Source organism: Helianthus annuus, chromosome 10 (genome assembly GCF_002127325.2).
Source record: "Helianthus annuus cultivar XRQ/B chromosome 10, HanXRQr2.0-SUNRISE, whole genome shotgun sequence".
Taxonomy (NCBI): domain Eukaryota; kingdom Viridiplantae; phylum Streptophyta; class Magnoliopsida; order Asterales; family Asteraceae; genus Helianthus; species Helianthus annuus.
Genome location: NC_035442.2, coordinates 162283812 through 162299518, shown reverse-complemented (window position 1 = coordinate 162299518; position 15707 = coordinate 162283812). Strand labels below are relative to the sequence as shown.

General features: G+C 37.8%; 1 protein-coding gene and 1 long non-coding RNA gene across 2 annotated transcripts; one reads left to right on the top strand and one right to left on the bottom strand.

Annotated features, from left to right (window-relative positions):
- The first annotated feature begins 3327 nt into the window (after positions 1-3327).
- Positions 3328-5244, top strand: LOC118482738 (zinc finger BED domain-containing protein RICESLEEPER 3-like). The gene is made up of 2 exons (XM_035978379.1): positions 3328-3525; positions 4453-5244. The coding sequence occupies exons 1-2, from the start codon at positions 3328-3330 to the stop codon at positions 5242-5244; spliced, it is 990 nt and encodes a 329-aa protein (XP_035834272.1).
- A 9029-nt stretch (positions 5245-14273) lies between these two features.
- On the bottom strand, positions 14274-15260 carry LOC118483203. The gene is made up of 2 exons (XR_004869868.1): positions 15099-15260; positions 14274-14485 (listed from the first exon to the last, which is right to left on the bottom strand). It is a non-coding gene; the product is annotated as an uncharacterized LOC118483203 (long non-coding RNA).
- Between the last annotated feature and the right edge of the window lie 447 nt (positions 15261-15707).

Here is a 15707-nt window from a genome sequence, read left to right as displayed (position 1 = left end):
TGTTATTTTGTACGATTTAGCTGTTTCTCACACCGTATTAACTTAACAGTGCAGGGCGTATAATACAACTCGACGACATAGATGTATTCTGGCGTAAGCTTGACTTGCTCCCGTGTAAACTGGTAGACGAGGAGGTCGATGTTGTAGCAGAGCTAAATAATGTGCGGTAACATTTAGAGGCGCAGTCCCCCGTTCAGCAAAAGAGTTTGCTTTCAAAGATAAAAGCGGTCTTCAACCCGAAATCTTCAAGCAAGAAACCACCGATCGTCCAGCAAAATACTCGCGGTCGGCCTACATCAAAGAAAGTACAAGAAAGGCTAGATGAAGCTGTGAGGTTAGACGAAGCTGCGAGACACAGCTCATATGGCGAGGACAGCAACGTATATACCGCTTCCCCCAAACATAGGTACGATTTACCCCGACACAGCTCATACGTACCGTCAGAGGGCTCTCGTGGAACTGGTTCGGTTATAAAGTCTGAAAAACCTAACATGCAACGAAACAGTTCAACGAGTTATAAAAACAAAGAGACGCGGGATGATAAGGGTTTTCCATTAATGAAGGGGGACGAGCACTTGTTAAGCATTCAGAGGTTTAAGGATCAAATTCCCTCAGAGTTTCACTCTTACATATCGCGTATACAAGATGTGACCCCAGACGGTCATTGTGGGTACAGGTCTGTGGCTGTCGGGTTAGGTTTTTCGGAACACGCATGGTCCAATATTCGAAGAGATTTACTACTGGAGATTGACCATAACAAGGCGCGTTGGAAGCATATATTCGAAACATATAACAAAGGAGACTTTGAATGAATACGTAAGAGTATCGAATGGCATTCATTGAAAGCGTGCGGTCCAAGTCACTGGATGGAAATGCCCCAGGTAGGGCTTCTCGTAGCGCAAAGGTATAATATTGTCCTCCACGTGCTAAGCATCGAATGGAGCACTACCATCTTCCCATTAACGGATGCCCCACTAGATCCACGACCTCAAGCGATAACGCTCGTACATGTTGACAGGGGACACTTCATACATGCTAAGTTGGAAGGAGACTACCCCATGCCTTTAGCGACCCCGTTGTGGTTGACACATCGATCAATAGCAGCGGAACGGTGGGAAGAAATGTATAGACCGCGGTTACAACACTACTACGAGTTAATCAATCCTAAAGCAGACAAAGACAGAGAACCGAGTATAAATGAAATCGAAGATTAACCGGAAACTTGTATTTTTGTAAATTGTAGAATTTTTTTAATTTATAAAGTTTGTATCATTTTCAATTTTTATAATTTATTCATAATTTTTGTCTTATTTATCAAAGAAAAACACAAAAAAAAACATAAAAAAATGGAAATTTATATACGCTGCGTAGGGATCCCTGCGCAGCGTATGTAGTGCAAAGGACAAAAAAGCCCCTGTGTTTGGCTTCGTATTGCCCCAAACACAAGGGCAAAACAGTAAAATGAGCATTTTCATACGCAGCATATGGATCCATACGCAGCGTATGTAAAAGGCGGACAATTTCCCCCCAAACCAAAATTTCAAAACCTATACATGTCAAATTACTATTTTGCCCTTGTGTTTGGGGCAATACGAGGCTAACTGTAAGGGTAAAAAGGTCATTTTACAACCTTTGTCTATGCTGCGTATGGAGCTTCACGCAGCGTCTGTAAATTTCAGGAGAATAATAATAATAATAATAATAATAATAACAATAATAATAATAATAATAATAATAATAATAATAATAATAATAATAATAATAATAATAATAATAATAATAATAATAATAATAATAATAATAGTAAAAGGCAGCGTAGAGATCCATACGCAGCTTATATGGGGTTCTTAAATGACTTTTTTACCCTTATTGTCAGCCTCGTATTGCCCAAAACAGAAGGGTAAAATGGTAAACTGATTATTGTTATACGCTCCGTAGGGATCTCTACGCTGCGTAGAGGTACTGATTTAAATCAGGGAAATGCCTACGCAGCTCTGTTCTTCCCCAAATCATAATACGCACAAAAAAACGCACAAAGAAGAGAGGCGACTGACAAATTCGACCGTATACGACCCGAATTCGAAGTATAAAACAGGTATTTGGTCAACCTATTCAAGTAATTATGATTTTTTTTTTGTATTTTATCCGTAAATTAGATGTTTTTTTAGGTAAGTTAGGGTTTGGTTAGTGATTAGGGTTTGGTTGAGCTTGGTTCAGTGGAATAAACCTGTTGTTTCAGCCAAAGAATCCCGTATGTATTTCTGTGCTGAAGATATGAATCTTCTGTATGTATGAACCGTGTTCAAATTCATATTGCATATATGGTTACTTGTTATAGTAACATAAACAAAATAGAAACTGAATGAATTCATATTTCTTGTGTAGCATGTGTTTGCAAATTGTTTCTAACTTATTTGGTTTTCATGTCTATGTTGATGCTACTAGTTGAGTTACTTACTGTTTGACAAGTTGAAAACTTTTCTTCCCTTGATTGGCTTCTTAGTAACTTCATAAGGAATTAAGAGTACATATGGTAGGGATGAGAACGAAACTAGGACTTGACGGATAAACCAAAACATATGGGACGTGTATTCAGGGTATGAGACGGTGTATGAGATTTGTTTCAATTTTTTTCTCGGTATGGGATGAATATTATATATGGTATTAGATGCACCTGAATCGATTATCTAAAACATATGTACGCGTTTACCCCAACCATACTCGAAAACATTTTATGTTTATCTTCTTTGTCTTTAGCTAATGACTATAGTAATCTTCTAATTCACTAACTCGTAAGGCGCGTAGGTCCCTAACGAGCGTCGAAACTAAGTTCGTCGTTTTATATTTTAACGACGAACTTATTTCGACGCTCGTTAGGGACCTACGCGCCTTACGGTTCGACTTCGACTAAATAATAAAAAAAATATATTTTTTAACGACGAACTTAGTTTCGACGCTTGTTAGGCCCGTACGCGCCTTACGGACGACGTCGACTAAATTTTTTTATTATTTAGTCGACGTCGTCCGTAAGGCGCGTACGGGCCTAACAAGCGTCGAAACTAAGTTCGTCGTTAAAATATATATTTTTTTATTATTTAGTCGAAGTCGAACCGTAAGGCGCGTAGGTCCCTAACGAGCGTCGAAACTAAGTTCGTCGTTGTATATTTTAAAGACGAACTTATTTCGACGCCGCAAACGGGTGTTTAAACGGCTGCAAACGCAGCCGCAAACGGGTGTTTAAACGTCGCAGAAAACTATTTTATATTAAAATACAGTAAACAATCGTTGTTTTATCTAATAAATCTTTTGGTTTTCAGGACGAGAAAGATGGATGCTGAAATGGAACTAGAAGAAATTAATCCGGAGCAGCCGCAAAAGCAGAAGCGTCCACCGGCGGATCCTCTCCTGAATCACCCGTATTTGGAGTTTCCTCCGGAGTCCGACGCTGCTCTCCGTTGCGACAAGCTTCGGAAGATGCACGTCGGTGCCCATTTTGCGGTTTCTTGGAAAACCCTCCGGGTAGGGGTGAGCGTATAACCGAAATAACCGAACCGAAACCGAAATAACCGAAATTACCGAACCGAAAATAACCGAATCGAGCCTTAACCGACGGTTCGGTTATCCGTTTTTAAATAACCGAAAAAATCGGTCCGGTTACGGTTAAGCCCATTTTACCGAACCGATTTATCCATAATCGAACCGATTGGCCCAATGCATATTTTTGTGATTATATTTATATCTAGTCCTAAGTTTTTAAGAAGCCCATTGTTTTTAGACCCAAGTTACTAAGCCCATTTTACATTAATAAAAAACAAATGTCAACTGTAGGTCCATTATACTAATAAACAAATGAAAGTGAAAACCAATTCAAACCCTAGATCATAATACGTATCGTCATTCTTGTTCTCCCGCTCAAAGAAGACGACGCTCCAACTTTCCGGCTCTGCTCATACGATCTCGGTTCTTCTCGACGTCGCTTCTCTGCTCGACGTCGCTTCTCTGCTTGACGATCTCGGTTCTACTGTAAGTCTATGTTCTGTTCTTATAAAAATGGTTAACAGGTCGATTGAAACTCATATACGGTTACTGGTTAGTATAATTTGTTCTGTTCTATACATATGGTTGTAAAAGGGTACGAGATTTTATTGATGGAAATTCTTAAATTTAACATATCTACTGGCTAGTATAATTTGCTCTTGAAATTTACTTTGATTTTTGATGGAAATTCTTAATGGTAGGCTGGTAGCTATTATTAATGAGAGATTTTATTCTTAACAGTAGCTATTCATGAAATTCATTTTGACTTTTTTTTTATGCAAATTTGAAGTTAACAGTAGGTTTAAACTACCAGGTTATAAAAGGTTATAAAGAATGGAGAACAAATATGAATGAAAAATTTAACTATTTAAATGCTTATAAGGGTATTTGTTTTGTAAATCTGTGTAAATGTAGATGGAAGAATCGAGTAGCGCGACCCCTGATGTTGATGTAACTAAAGAAACATTGAACGAACCAGTTGATAGTGTTGATGAGCAAAACACAGAACAAGAGAACAATGAAGGTGGTAGTAAAAGATCATTCGTGTGGGATCATTTTACATTTGATAAAGTTTCTCAGAAAGCAAAATGTTGTTATTGTTTAAAATGGATGGCAGCCGGTTCTAAAACAAATGGTACGAGTCTCTTGCGGTATCATTTGTTGAGAGTATGCCACAAGTCACCACTTTATAAGAAGGTTGATTTAAAACAATCTAAATTGAGCTTTAAGCCTAAAAGTTCGGGGGAAGGCATTGGTAGCTTGGCTTCTCATTCTTTTAGCCAAGAAAAATGTAAAATCTCTCTTGCTCGTATGTGCATAAAAGATAATCAACCGTTTAGTATAGTTAATGATGAGGGATTTAGAGAATTCGTATGGGATTTAAATCCTATGTTTAAGTTTCCTTCTAGATGGACAATAGCTAGGGTTTGCTTGTCGGTGTACCAAGAAGAGAAAAAGAAACTAAAACAAGTTTTAAGAGGTCAGACTGTATCTCTTACAACCGACACATGGACATCCGTTCAAAACTTTAATTACATGTGTCTTAGCGCACATTGGGTTGATGAAGATTGGGTTTTGAGGAAGAAAATTCTAAACTTTTGTCAAATAGCAAATCATAAGGGTGAGACAATAGGAAAACTTGTTTATCGTTGCTTACAAGATTGGGGCATTGATAGGGTTTTTACGGTAACCGTTGATAATGCTTAATCAAATGATGGAGCAATTAAGTTTTTAAAAAGAATGCTTAAAGGTCCTCATTCCGTGTTAGATGGAAAATATATGCATTTGAGATGCAATGCTCATATCATAAATCTTGTTGTCAAGGATGGTTTAGAAGAACAAGTTGATTCCATAGCTAGGATTCGAAATGCGGTAAGATATATAAGATCATCTCCTTCTAGGTTTCTAACCTTCAAAGATTGTGTTGAGAACGAAAAGATTGATTCTAAAAGGAAACCATGTCTTGATGTGGATACTCGATGGAATTCAACTTTCTTAATGTTGGAAACGGCACTTAAGTTTTCAAAAGCATTTGATAGGTATTTTTTAATATTTTGTCGCAAAATTTTATTTGTTATGTCTGATACTAATTATCTAATATCTTATGATGCTATATGTTTTTTTGTTAATAGGCTTCAAGATGTGGATATCAATTATAGAACATATTTTCATAGCGAAGTCGCCGATGAAGAGGCGAGTACAAGGAAAAGAAAAAAAAGTGATAGAGTTTTGGGGGCACCCGATGAAGAAGATTGGGAAAATGCGAGGTACATTATCTTTTAACCTTTATTGTAATATACATATATAAAGAGATAGAGCCTATTTATGATCCAAGTTGTATTTAAAAATATTAAAAATTAAAATTTATTTTTTTAGTAAGATCTTATTTAGGTTTCATGTGGAAACTAAAAAAATATACTTAGCCACAATCATTTGCTTTAATCAGGTTTGTATAGTAACAAAACTTGGTAACACAGAAACTTAATGTTCCTTTTATTATTGTATATGTATTATAATATTGTTGAGATGTTATTGTTTTAGGCTATTCATGGAATTTTTGAGGATATTTTTTGATGTGACAAAGAAGATATCGGGGTCTAAATATGTGACCGCAAATTGGTTTTTTGTTGAGCTTTCCAAAATGCACTCAAGTATAGCAAGTATGTGTTTAAGTATTGATGAGAAGAAGCGAGCCATGGGTTTGTCTATGAACACAAAGTTTGAGAAGTATTGGGATAATTTAGACAATATTAACCATTTGTTGTATGTGGCACTTGTTTTAAACCCACAGAATAAGATGTCTTATCTTGGTTATTCTTTAAGTTTGATACATGGCAAAGGTTCCATAAAAATCAAGCTAATCAAGGAGCTAGTGAAAGAAACATTAATGGAGTTGTTTGATCATTATAAACTAAAGGTAGCTAAAACAAAGGAGCGACAAAGTACTTCGTCATCCTCGCGTAATTTGGTTGATGATGTTGGGTGTGTTGACTTAGAAGATGGTTACAAGAAGTATTTAGAGGAGGAAGGTGAAGAAGTTCTTGATGATCATGAAGTAGAAATTTATTTACGGGATGGAACGGAAAAAAGAGAGGAAACATTTGATGTTTTAGTTTGGTGGAAGGCAAATAAGATTAAGTTCCCTGTTCTCTCTGAAATTGCTAAGCATGTTTTAGGAATGCCGATCTCAACTGTTGCATCCGAGTCGGCTTTTAGCACCGGTGGTAGGGTGATCGATAAATATAGGAGCTCTCTTACTCCTAAAACTGCAGAGGGATTGATTTGTGCCCAAGATTGGTTACGGTCTACACCAAAAGATTTGCAAGATCTTTATGTGCATGGTGAACAACTAGAGGTGTTGGTTGATGCTTTGGAGAATATGGAAATTGGTAATAACATTTTTAACTTACATGTTCTTATTTTTACTTAAATATTAATTATTTATGTGCGCTTTTGTAGATTGCATACCCGGAAAGAAAACGCCCAAAGACTCGATTGTTGAAGATGATGAAGATGAAGATTGGGACAACGTCTAGAAGTAGAACTTTTAGCGTTTTTGGTTTAAAACTTTGATAACTTTAAAACTCTAGCAACTTTTTTGTATTGTTGTGGCTTCACGTAACACGTGCCTACTTTAGATTTTCGGGTTAACATTATGATGCTATTTTGTTGGATTTAAACCCTTATGTTGGATTGTATAACATTTGCTTGTCTAGTTAGCTGCTATCTTGCTAATGGTTTAAGTTGCATTTTGTTTATGCTTTAGTTGTTAATGAAGATCCTTGTTACTTTCATGTTAACTTTCATGTGAGCTGTTAGTTTTTTTAATTACCTTCCCAACAAGTCAACAACAACTTACACAAACTATAAAAAAAATAAAAAATAAAAACTGAAAAATAAAAAATAAAAAAACGGTTATTTAACCGTAACCGAACATTAACCGAAAATTAACCGAATTATCCGAAACCGAAATAACCGAACCGATCGGTTAAGGATGTGCAATGACCGATCATATCGGTTTCGGTTACGGTTACGGCTCAAAACCGAACCGAACCGAACCGTGCACACCCCTACCTCCGGGAGCTCGGGGCGGAAGATTGGGCGCGGGAGTTTGTTCCCCGTGATTCACCATGGGATCGACTATTTGAGCTATCGTTTACGCCGAGCTACAGGGAGATACTGATCGAGTTCATGTCGTCGTTCGAGTTTCATCCTCGTCGGCCAAATGAGGCTGTGGACCCCGCGCAGCCAGCCGAGGTTTCGTTTCGCATGGCTGGCCAGGCGCGTTCTATGTCACTTGCAGACTTTGCGGTGCATAGCGGTTTGTATACGGAGGCTGAGATCGCTACGGATCTATATAGGACGGTACGTTTAACACAAATTTTGTATTGTTATTATTATTATTTTAATATATAAAATTTAAGATTTAATATTAATGTAACGTTTAATAAACATTCGTGTAAACAGGGGTTGGTAATTGTTGATAAACCCACGCTTTTAGGGTTTTGGGCTCTGATCGCGGACATCGGTCAGTGGGACCACCAGCAATCCAAGGGGAGGGTTACGACGATTAAGGATCCGCTTCACAGGTACGTTAGTTAACAGATTTTTTAAACCCACGCTGTTTTTTTTTTCTAAACAGAAAATTGTTTTTTTTAAACAGAATTTTTTAACAGATTTTTTTAAGCATATTTTTTTTAAACATAATACTTTTTTAAACAGATTTTTTTTGACGATCTTAGTTTTGACGCTCGTAACGCGCGTACGGTCCTAACGAGCGTCGAAACGGAGATCGTCGTTAAAATATAAAACTTCGATCTTAGTTTCGACGCTCGTTAGGGACCTACGCGCCTTACGGTTCGACTTCGACTAAATAATAAAAAAAATATAATTTAACGACGATCTTAGTTTTGACGCTCGTAAGGCGCGTACGGGCCTAACGAGCGTCGAAACTAAGTTCGTCGTTAAAATATACATATTTTTTTATTATTTAGTCGAAGTCGAACCGTAAGGCGCGTAGGTCCCTAACGAGCGTCGACAGAAAACTGTTTTTTTTAATACATTTTTTTTAAAACTTAAATTGTTTTTTTAACAGAAAACTGCTTTTTTTAACAGAATTTTTTTTAACAGATTTTTTTAAACAGATTTATTTTTTTAAACATAATTTTTTTTATTATTTAGTCGAAGTCGAACCGTAAGGCGCGTAGGTCTCTAACGAGCGTCGAAACGGAGATCGTCGTTAAAGTATGAAACTTCGATCTTAGTTTCGACGCTCGTTAGGGACCTACGCGCCTTACGCTTCGACTTCGACTAAATAAGAAATAAAATAAATATTTAACGACGAACTTAGTTTCGACGCTCGTTAGGCCCGTACGCGCCTTACGGACGACGTCGACTAAATAATAAAAAAAATATTATTTAGTCGACGTCGTCCGTAAGGCGCGTACGGGCCTAACGAGCGTCGAAACTAAGTTCGTCGTTAAAATACTTTTTTTTTATTTAGTCGAAGTCGAACCGTAAGGCGCATAGGTCCCTAACGAGCGTCGAAACTAAGTTCGTCGTTTTATATTTTAACGAGGAACTTATTTCGACGCTCGTTAGGGACCTACGCGACTTACGGTTCGACATGGACTAAATAATAAAAAAATATAATTTAACGACGATAAAGAAATGTTTTGTCGTCCGTATGGCGCGTACGGGCCTAACGAGCGTCGAAACTAAGTTCGTCGTTAAAATATATATTTTTTTTATAATTTAGTCGAAGTCGAACCGTAAGGCGCGTTGGTCTCTAACGAGCGTCGAAACCGAGATCGTCATTAAAGTATAAAACTTCGATCTTAGTTTCAACGCTCGTTAGGGACCTACGGGCCTTATGGTTCGACTTCGACTAAATAATAAAAAAAAAATATTTTTTAACGACGAACTTAGTTTCGACGCTCGTTAGGCCCGTACGCGCCTTACGGACGACGTCGACGAAATAATATTTTTTTATTATTTAGTCGACGTCGTCCGTAAGGCGCGTACGGGCCTAACGAGCGTCGAAACTAAGTTCGTCGTTAAAATATTTTTTTTAATTATTTAGTCGAAGTCGAACCGTAAGGCGCGTAGGTCCCTAACGAGCGTCGAAACTAAGTTAGTCGTTTTATATTTTAACGACGAACTTATTTCGACGCTCGTTAGGGACCTACGCGACATACGGTTCGACATGGACTAAATAATAAAAAAAATATAATTTAACGACGATAAAGAAATGTTTTGTCGTCCGTAAGGCGCGTACGGGCCTAACGAGCGTCGAAACTAAGTTCGTCGTTAAAATATATATTTTTTTTATTATTTAGTCGAAGTCGAACCGTAAGGCGCGTAGGTCTCTAACGAGCGTCGAAACTGAGATCGTCGTTAAAGTATAAAACTTCGATCTTAGTTTCGACGCTCGTTAGGGACCTACGCGCCTTACGGTTCGACTTCGACTAAACAATAAAAAAATATATATATTTTAACGACGAACTTAGTTTCGACGCTCGTTAGGCCCGCACGCGCCTTACGGACGACGTCGACTAAATAATATTTTTTTATTATTAAGTCGACGTCGTCCGTAAGGCGCGTACGGGCCTAACGAGCGTCAAAACTAAGTTCGTCGTTAAAATTTTTTTTATATTATTTAGTCGAAGTCGAACCGTAAGGCGCGTAGGTCCCTAACGAGCGTCGAAACTAAGTTCGTCGTTTTATATTTTAACGGCGAACTTATTTCGACGCTCGTTAGGGACCTACGCGACTTACGGTTCGACATGGACTAAATAATAAAAAAAATATAATTTAACGACGATAAAGAAATGTTTTGACGCTCGTAAGGCGCGTACGGGCCTAACGAGCGTCGAAACTAAGTTCGTCGTTAAAATATATATTTTTTTTATTATTTAGTCGAAGTCGAACCGTAAGGCGCGTAGGTCTCTAACGAGCGTCGAAACTGAGATCGTCGTTAAAGTATAAAACTTCGATCTTAGTTTCGACGCTCGTTAGGGACCTACGCGCCTTACGGTTCGACTTCGACTAAACAATAAAAAAATATATATATTTTAACGACGAACTTAGTTTCGACGCTCGTTAGGCCCGCACGCGCCTTACGGATGACGTCGACTAAATAATATTTTTTTATTATTTAGTTGATGTCGTCCGTAAGGCGCGTGCGGGCCTAACGAGCGTCGAAACTAAGTTCGTCGTTAAAATATTTTTTTATTGTTTAGTCGAAGTCGAACCGTAAGGCACGTAGGTCCCTAACGAGCGTCGAAACTAAGTTCGTCGTTTTATATTTTAACGACGAACTTATTTCGACGCTCGTTAGGGACCTACGCGACTTACGGTTCGACATGGACTAAATAATAAAAAAATATAATTTAACGACGATAAAGAAATGTTTTGACGCTCGTAAGGCGCGTACGGGCCTAACGAGCGTCGAAACTAAGTTCGTCGTTAAAATATATATTTTTTTTGTTATTTAGTTGAAGTCGAACCGTAAGGCGCGTAGGTCTCTAACGAGCGTCGAAACTGAGATCTTCGTTAAAGTATAAAACTTCGATCTTAGTTTCGACGCTCGTTAGGGACCTACGCGCCTTACGGTTCGACTTCGACTAAACAATAAAAAAAATATATATTTTAACGACGAACTTAGTTTCGACGCTCGTTAGGCCCGTACGCGCCTTACGGACGACGTCGACTAAATAATAAAAAAATATTATTTAATGACGATCTTAGTCGATGTCGTCTGATTATTATTGACTGGTTTCCTTTTGTGCAGGTATTTACACAAAATGATTTCCACTTCGATCACCGCTCGAAACAAAAGCCGGGAGTGGTGCACCAGTGGCGATTTATTTTTCTTATATTGCCTCTTATACAAGAGGCCGTGCGCTCTCGCTTACGGGTTGGCGCAATACTTCGCCTCCGCGCATCATCGACAGGAGCGCGGACAGTTATTCGGCGGAGCCTACGTGACTAGGATAGCCCTTTCGTTGGGCTATCATCCGGAGACTGACCGCGACAATGTAGGCCCGCCGGCACAGCCGAAGCGGATGGGGAAGAACGTTATATCCGGAATGCACGTTACCAAAGACTTCTCAGACGGGAAGCGGTTTAAGAACAAGGACAGCACGCAATATCAGCTTCAACAGCTGCCGGCGGAGTTCTCTCCGTATTATCCCCCGCGCGATCCGGAGCCGCCGGAGCCGTATGAGCCGGCCGCCGTCATTCCGCAGCCACCACCGCCGCGTGGACCACCAGGGGCGCCTTAGTTCCCACGCCATGTTTGGCCCGGTGTTGACCCATCATATCAGCGGCAGCTTCGGTTATCTGAAAGGAACAATTATCTGTTGGAGTGGGTGGCTGCGGCGCTGCAGCAGCAGCGACAGCATGACGGGTTATCTCCACTACCCTTCATTACGGATGCGGAATGGGATCAGCATCAGCAGCAGGAGCAGCAGCAGGAGCAGCAGTAGTAGTATTTTATCATTTTGTTATGTATGCACAAACTTTTATTGTATATATCAAACTCTTGTATATATCATTTTGTTATGTATGCACAAACTTTTATATTATGGTGTACATATAAAATTATGGCAGGTTATATAACATGTTCTGTTGTATCGATAAAGTTCTGGAATATAACAGGTTCTGGAATATAACAGGTTATTTAACAGGTTCTGTGTGCAATTAAAATTCAGAAGGTTATATACGCTGCGTATTGACCTATACGCAGCATATATAAAGTATCAATATACGCTGCGTATAGGTCAATACGAAGCGTATATGATAACTACTACATATAAGGTTTAAGTTTCATATTCTGACAGCTCCGAGACGGAGGATAAACTGGTTAAGGCGTTGCGGTTCTAAACGATAGGTCACGAGTTCGATCCATGCAAGGGCCGGTTCTTTAAAGAAGACCCCCTTTTATACAGATTTTAGATATATTTACACTTTGGTCCCTGAAGTTTCAATTTTTACACAAATGGTCCCTGAAGTTTCGTAAATTGACAAAAGCGGTCCCTGAAGTTTCATAAATTTACAAAAATGGTCCCTGATGTTTCCAGGATTTACAAAAATGGTCCCTGGAGTTTCAAAAATTGACACAAACGGTCCCTGAACTGTTTAGTTAAGTATGCTAACGGAGTTAGTGTTTAAAGAAGAAATATTTATATGAAAGTTAACCTGGCTAAAACATTCAGTTAAAATAGTTTCAATAATGACCATATTAGTCCCTTAAGTATAAGTTTCATAAAATGAACAAATATTAACGTAACTTTTTTTTAGCGTTTCATGTCTCTAACTAATTTGAAGAATTGGGTACAAGAAATGGAAAAGAAGTATGGTTACGTAATTGTTACCCGCTAAAGCTGCAAATTTGGGGTCATTTTGGTAAGTTTGAAGTTACAAATTTTTGCCAGGTTTGTATACGCTGCGTATAGGTCAATACGCAGCGTATACAAACCTGGCAAATATTTGACACTTCAAACCTATCAAAATGTCCCCAAATTTGCATCAGTTTTATATACGCTGCGTATTGACCAATACGCAGCGTATAGGAACCTTGTTTTCTGTGCAATGATTGGTAATCAGGCACTGAGATCTATGGTCTATCTACGCTGCGTATTGGTCAATACGTGGCGTATAAGGTTAACCCTACGCTGCGTATTGACCAATACGCAGCATAGATAAACCCTAATTTTGCTAGGGTTTGGTGTGCCAATAGGCACTTTAGTGTGCCAATAGGCACACTCTACCATATTTGTACTCGAGCCGATGAATTTTTTATAGTTATTCTCATACTCGATCGTGTATACAAATAAGTATACGTCTTTTACCCAGCCGAACTTCTTTTTTTTTTTTTTTTTGGGGGGGGGTGTGGTATATATTTGCGCTCGAGCCGATGAATTTTTTATAGTTATTCTCATACCTGATCGTGTATACAAATAAATATATGTCTTTTACCCAGCCGAACTTTTTGGGTTTTAGGTTTTGGCTAGGCCGTTATAGAGATTTTTATGCCAACCCTAAGCATAAGTATTGTCACTATTTTGCTTGTAATAAAAAAAGGTTTACAGTTACAGTTGCAGAACGTATAGAACTTGTCACATTTGTATTTGTAAGAAAACAGTCAGATGTTCAACTTGAAAAACTTTCAACTTTTATTGAAACATGTACAAAATTTCACATTTAGAAAAACTATCACATTCGGCCCAATATGAACTGAAATGTTTTTTTTTTCTTTTTTCCAAACTTGCATCAAGTATACTTATCTAGTTAGAGGGTTAGAGAAGTTCGTTTATGATCTTATGTGGTTAAAATTAGCCATTAGGAATTTCATCAACTGAAGCTCAATTAATTCTAAACTCATCACAAAAACAGACTTAATATGAAATAATTTGTACTAATTCAAATGCTGTAGAAATCATCAGTTCGACTGTAAAATAATTGATGCTTTCATTCAAAACCAAACCAGAATTTCACAATCAGAGAAACTATAACAGTTACATTATAAATGTACAAATTATATTTAGACTTTACATAAACGACGTACAAAACTGCGTATTGCTAAACGTCTTTTGTGACCGATTTATGATCGCAAAAACCATCGCTCCTACGCAAGTTTGTGACCACCCATGAGTTGACTGCTTTTAGAAACCAAATTCTCGGTCCCAAAGAAGCTATTATGTGACTCACATTTAGCGACTGCTTTGCGAGAGGCGTTAGCAATGGTGGGATTTTAATGACTGTTTTGCAACCAGCTTTTAGCGACTGTTTTGAGATGAACTTTTAGCTACTTTGCAATCTTATTATATATATACGTTATGAATTTAGCTACTGTTTTGTTACAGGCATATGTTTTGCGACTGGCTGTATCCGATACACATCTTTAGCATGAAATCGACCCAAATTTCGAAGGCAAGCTTCGCCACTGTATAGAGTTACTGATCAAAGGTTAATACATGTGGTGATAGTTACAAAGTTATAACCAGAAGTCAATAAAACTCGACTTACAAATCTCAATATATCAATATCCAAACGTAACATGAAATTACAAAGCAAATATATAAATATTCTTTGCAAATATTCCCACTCATTATAATTGTCTACAAGCTATTATTAATTTAGGAAGATTTGAGAAAGTCTATATATATTTAATTTATGCATGGAGATGGGTTTGAATCTTTGAGAATTAACAAACACTTGAAATGTTTAAAGATTCAAGTTATCTAGTAATTCGTCTACAACTTTTAACTTTTAAGTGTGAACATGTTTCTCAATCACATATTAAATCATGAAGATGATGTAGAAGTAATTAGACAGTGAGGATAAATTTGCCCGGCAGGTTGTATATTTCAGTATATGTGTGAAAGATGCAGAGAAGGACATAAATGATATGTTGTAAGTTAATGCAAGATGATAAATGAGATTAAGAGATCAGTAGAGGAGATGTGACAGACAGAGGGTGAGCACACATCACTTCAAGCATGCATGCTAGAAAGGCCATGGGTGCTCACTCTCTTCTGTCACCACTCTTTAATTACCTTAATTATATGTGTAGAAGGAAAGGAACATGCTTATTTGTTGTTTGCTGCTGCTGCCATAGAAGGAAACCCTAGTTTGTCATGAATAAAGCAGTAAAGACATTTGGGGGGGTGCAGTGGGGATAATGAACCATCACAATGTGCTCAACATACATTATTGTTTCTTATTCATGATTTGATGTGTGAGTAAGAAGTGGAGTTTTGTCACCCTTATATAGACTCTTCAAACCCACTTTCCATTCCCTTCTCGATAGATGTATAGTAGCTTTATATATTCTTCCACCACATTTCAAGAATAATAATATTGTTATAATATTACAATGATACTTTGTAACATGTCTACTTTAAATTTTACCTCTAACAATTAGAAATGATACTCTTTTGTTACTGTCACGGCTTTTAACACTAGATGTTAATAATGTTGAAATGAGACAGAATTGATCATTTTATCTTTTTATTAAAAAAAACCTAACCACCCTCCCCTCGACGTTTCTTCTTCCCGCAAGCCACCACCCAACAATACCTTTAGCATGGCCATGAAAATTACATCCAACACCAACACACGTTTAACTTGACTTCTCTACTAAGGCTAAAGTGTGTTGCATACTT